Here is a 5,387-nt window from a genome sequence, read left to right on the forward strand (position 1 = left end):
GTGCTGCAAGAAATGAATGGTATGTGAAGCACGCTAAGTCGGTAATAGTTGAAATTAAGTAAATATCTTGTTTAAGGTCAGGTTCAAGTGTCACATCTCACAGTGCCAGTCCGTTGTAGGCCTGTGCAGTACTTATTTCAGTCAACTGCCATTAGGATTTACACGCTATTACAAAAATCAGACAATTAAAAAAAGACTGATCAATGAGAAGCTGATTTATTAACTGAAGGTTTTTTTTAACAAAATGTTTTGTTTCCACGGGCAAACACAAAATGTCTGCTGTGATTTCAGGCTGAAACAAGTGCAACAGATAAACACACTGATGATCAAACATCAGTTGAGATCGTCTTCACTGAGACAAACAGCCGTCAGCAGTGAACACATGCTGGTTTCTAGAACGCAGAAGAGTCTGAGGCTGTGAGGAGGCAGCAGCAGCTTTTAAGTTGGTCTGCAGGGTTGTTGTTGGGTTCAGCTGGCAGCAGGGGGCGCTGTTTTGCTGCAGAGTCGACCCAGCAGACCGGCCATCTGCAGCAGGGAGTTCACGCCTTCAGCCACCCTCATGTGAGTGTAACCGATCTCCTGCAGGAGAGAACCAGGAAATACAACTTCAGGTAAGAAGTTCAGATTATGAGGGAAGTGTAGTTGAGTTTGTTTGGGCAATATATACGATATATATCATCATCATGGTAGGAGACATATTTTGTGAACTTACCAGACTGACTACTTTGTGTGAAAGCACTGAACTCATCACTACACTATTGTTGCAATATTGGGATATTGTAATATGATATTTGATTTTGTCGCCCAGTTCTAGCATTTATGAAGGTTTTGTGAGGAGAATTCAAAAATCCAGATTTGGCCTGATATTGCAATTTTATTTTAAGTCTACGTTGCCACTGGTACTGGAGCTCATTAAGATGATCTCAAACAGGCTAAAGGAAGAGTTCAACATTTTGGGACTAATTCTCTTTCAGAGTGAAATAAGAATATCTCATTGAGACATTGCCGTCTCCTCCTCACCTTGATGAACTCCAGTTTGAGGTACTCGGCCATCTGGTAAGTCTTGCAGACCCTGAAGATGTTTCCGATGATATCCTCCGGGGAGTAGCCCAGCGCCCACAGCTGCTCCACCACCTTGTAGGCCTCGTCGATGTTCGCGTCCACGCAGTGTCCCAGCATGCTTTTCACCAGCAGAGGGTGAGGCTCGTCGCACACTTTGAAGACGTTCTCGCTGTTGATGTAGCCGAAGCCGGAGTTGGTGGACTGAAGGTTGTTCAACGCCTGCGGACACAAAAACAGGAAGTCAACAAAACGACCATGTGAATTAGAGTCGAGCGCTGGACTCTGGACTCGAGCCCTCACCTGTCTCATGTCTCCCTGGGCGGTGAAGATGATCGCCTCCAGCCCGTCGTCAGACACCGACAGACGCTCCTGCTGCACCACCTCCTGCAGACGGGCCAGGATCTGTCCGTCCGTCAGTTTGGAGTAACGCAGCACCGCGCAGCGAGACTGGATCGGCTCGATGATTTTATCCGAAGCGTTGCAGGCGAGAGCAAAACGCGTCGTCTTCGAGTAGATCTCCATGATCCTCCTCAACGCCTGCTGCGCACCATCTGTCATGCTGCAATCAGGATAAAGAAATGAGACTTCATACAGAAGGTGTAAATTTCCCATTTGTTTTCTTTTGTCCTCTTCTTCTGCTCTGGTTTAATGGCACCCGAGTGGAGAGTTAGTGCCACAAACTGTTTATGTCGAGGTGCTTAACTTCTCACATTCTCATGACGGATGGAAATACATATAACTTTGATTTTCATTTCTGATGTTTTTCTGTAAATTTGGTTGGAATGTACTCTACATGCAGATGGAAAACTGGCTAATGTTAAAAAAGACAACTAAATGATTAATCGCACAGTCTGTTGTGATGTTCACTCCCCCTGTGATACACCTGTTGTCTCACCTGTCGGCTTCGTCCAGGATGATGATCTTGTGTCGTCCTTTGGGCAGTGTGACTTTCTGCTGAGCAAACATCTTGATCTTGTTCCTCACCACATCGATTCCTCTGCAGACACAACAGTCAGTATTGACTCACCCACTCGTGTGTACAAACAACATTAACTTAAGCCAGTAGATGCTGGATTTTGAGGGTCAACGTTCACTGAATCTTGAACCTTGGAAAGAGAATTATAACACAATAATCTTCACTCAAGGTCCACTTATTTGTCTTCAGGTTTTTTTCTTTTAATCAAAGTTACCTCCAACAGGAGTCTCACCTGTCGTTTGAAGCGTTGAGCTCCAGCACGGCGTCTTTCATGGAGGCTCCCAGCAGAGCTCGGGCCAAACACAAGATGCTGGTGGTCTTTCCTGTGCCTGGAGGACCTGGATCACAAGACTGATGTGATTAATTGTCTCACTGATGAGGTGATCAGCAGCATGCTGCAAGCTTTCATGTCAGTGACAAAAGCTTTACGCCAAGATGGTTCTGTCTCAGAGCCCGACTGATACCGATGTTAGGAAGTAAACATGGATTCTGATGTTGATATATATTTTAGATATGTACTGTACATATGCAAAATGTTTATGTATGTGTAAGATACTTCTGTGTGTCTATATTTGATATACATATATACATTTTTGCAGCGATCCCTCAAATGTGGTTAGCAAAATAAGATACGTATATAATGTAGGCAGAATATTTTACAGAAATATAAGAAGTTCCATATAAACTGTTTATTGCAATATAGCCTAGAAATATTGTGATATTATTCTGAGGTCACATCTCTCAGCCCTACTCAGGTGTTTGACATGTGACTGCCTTAAGGATTTTTACAGCATTAATGAGGTATTTAATTAAACTCAGAAATAAATCAGTGATTAAACAAGCTGTTCTCAGAGGAAAATGAAGTCCCAGAACACAGTTTGAAGCTAGAGAGGTGGCAGGGTCCGCCACATATAAACAAAGTAAAACAGTATAAACTGTGTCGTCCTTTAAGGTCAGTTTGTTTATTCAGTCATGAAAACATGAGTTTGTTTATTTAGTTTGTTTACGCAGAAAAGAAAATCTTTCTCTTCTGATTAAACAAAACTACAGAGTGCTCCTTTAAAGCCTTGTTGAAGGTTAGTGCACAGTGGTGGACTGGTTGATCAGCTTCTTTACTTTTCACTCAACAGTTTAAAGTTTTGAGTTGGTGAAGAGCGTTCAGTCAGAGAAGTCTCTGAATATGTTTGAGTAATGAAGAAGGTGCAACAAAGCTCCTCCAGAGCAGCAGCAGCAGCAGCTGTGTTCACTGTTGAAGCTTTAATCCACAGTCTGTCTGGAGAAGAAATACAACTGTTATTCATGTCCTGTTCATGTCCTCCTCCCTCCCTGTCTGTCTGTCTGTCTGTCTGTCCACACTGACCTGCGATAATGATGTTGGGGACGTTTCCCTCTCTGGCGAACACCTCCAGCCGGCTCACGGTCTCCTCGTTCCCCACGATCTCGTTCAGCTTCAGCGGCCGGTATTTCTCCACCCAGGGCAGCTCGTAGGAGCCACCAGAGCCTTTACCCGAGGTCTCTCCGGCTTCAGTGTCCGCCTTCTGCCCGCTTTCGGTCGGTTTAGTCCCGCATCCAGCCTCCGCCATCTCCACGTCCATGATGGCTGCTGTCAGCCCGCGAACACAAGCGGAACTTTTCCCTCCCTGACAACCACGCGACGGTAAACTGGCGCCTCATTGGCCGAGCGTTTGTCGGCGATGGCGCTGATTGGCCGAGAGCTACACGCTAAAAACTCGCGATATTTTCACATCCACGGTGATTGAAATAAAGAGACGCCACAAACAAACAAAACAAAAACAAAGCTTTCATCGTAAACACACAATTAGTAAATTACACAAATGTATTTTAATTACAAATCGTTCAGTTATTCAGCAGTTGAAGAGTTCATGTAGACAAAGGTTTTAAAATGACAAAATTAAAAGACAGCATTTTTAGTTTTATCGCTATTTATTTAAAATAATAATAATAATGATAATGATAATGATAATAGATTAAATATCAAACATGGAATTAAATACTAAAATGAGTGCTAAAATATACAAGAACAAAGTTAAAATCTAAAATAATGACCAAGAAACAAATTGAAAACCAACAAAATGAGCAGGCAACTCAGATACAATGAGGACATGCTCTCTGATAAAAGTAAGTTTTGAGAAGACACTGACTCAGACTTACATTATATGTGTGTGAGTACAAGTATAAACAGGCAATAATAAACACTGTAGACGGACAGTAGGTAACCAGTTAAGTAAGCAGGTGAAGCTAGATAGTATGATATAATTATACTTCATTTATTATACTATACTTATTACTGTACAGTACCTGTAGTCTAAATAAAGTATAAATATGACAGTAGCATTAAGTCTGAAGTGACACTGATATATCAGTACACAGCGAGAGATTTATATCTGGATTTATTGATTTTGAAAGAAGCAGTGCAACGAGCTGTAAATGCAACACTGACTCTGGCTCTTTAGCTGGTAACTGCTCCACTGTGTTCACCAGCTGGTCCCTAACTGCTCCTATCTGCTGTTTGATGTTGAGCAGGTAGTGTGCAGCAGTGTTTACAGCTTAAAGGTGCATTAGATCTTAATTGGCTGATTTTTTTTCTGCGTAAACAAACTAAATAATCAAACTTTTTGTTTTCATGACTGAATAAACAAACTGACCTCAAAGGACAACACAATTTTTACTGTTTTACTTTGTTTATATGTGGCGGACCCTGCCACCTTTCTAGCTTCGCACAGTGTTCTGGGACCTTATTTTCCTCTGAGAACAACTTGTTTATTCACTAATTGAAAACAGAAATATTTCTGAGTTTGTATCATTACTTTTTTCCAAAACTACTCAAGTAATTTTCTGGCAATAGATGTACTTAAAGGGTAACTCCATCAATTTCACACATTGAAGTGTGTTCACAGGTCTTGTTGAATTGTGGGTAGTGTAGGCACATGTTTTATGGACAGTTTTAAAACAAATGGATACAGCAAAACCAGAGACATCGCCTTCTTTATTACACACGTTCTTCTTCTTTTTTAAAACCTGATGCCTACATTACCCACAATGCAACGTAGCCACTGAGTGACATCACTGGAGGCAGTTTATCAGACTACATGTAGCTTCCTATGCAGGAGTACTCCCCGAGACAGCCAAAACACTGAGCTAAAAGAGCATAAAGTGCTCTGTGGAGTGGAAGGGGAAGTGTGTGTGTGCGTGCGTGCATTTATATACAAATTTCAATATATATAATATACTATATACATATTGCTTATAACAGTTAGTATTTGTATTAATGTCATGTTATATTGTGTTATCTTGTGTAGAAATGGATGCAGAGCAGAGGCCTTGCACC

The 5,387-nt window shown here is 41.8% G+C and overlaps 1 protein-coding gene across 1 annotated transcript; it reads right to left on the bottom strand.

Moving 5' to 3' along the window:
- Positions 1-200: 200 nt before the first annotated feature.
- Positions 201-3,677, bottom strand: rfc2 (replication factor C (activator 1) 2). The gene is made up of 6 exons (XM_084367585.1): positions 3,399-3,677; positions 2,271-2,376; positions 1,958-2,059; positions 1,363-1,621; positions 1,021-1,281; positions 201-579 (listed from the first exon to the last, which is right to left on the bottom strand). The coding sequence occupies exons 1-6, from the start codon at positions 3,631-3,633 to the stop codon at positions 469-471; spliced, it is 1,074 nt and encodes a 357-aa protein (XP_084223711.1). The 5' UTR covers positions 3,634-3,677; the 3' UTR covers positions 201-468.
- Between the last annotated feature and the right edge of the window lie 1,710 nt (positions 3,678-5,387).

This window comes from Pagrus pagrus, assembly GCF_965226575.1.
Source record: "Pagrus pagrus genome assembly, chromosome: 11".
Classification (NCBI taxonomy): Eukaryota; Metazoa; Chordata; class Actinopteri; order Spariformes; family Sparidae; genus Pagrus; species Pagrus pagrus.

Excerpts from the sequence above, each read along its gene's own strand:
- rfc2 (XM_084367585.1), bottom strand. The coding sequence starts at position 3,633 with ATGGACGTGGAGATGGCGGAGGCTGGATGCGGGACTAAACCGACCGAA. Across the intron at positions 1,622-1,957 it reads ATCCTGGACGAAGCCGACAG|CATGACAGATGGTGCGCAGC; the intron begins GTGAGACAACAG and ends TCCTGATTGCAG. Across the intron at positions 580-1,020 it reads TCAAACTGGAGTTCATCAAG|GAGATCGGTTACACTCACAT; the intron begins GTGAGGAGGAGA and ends TCTCTCCTGCAG.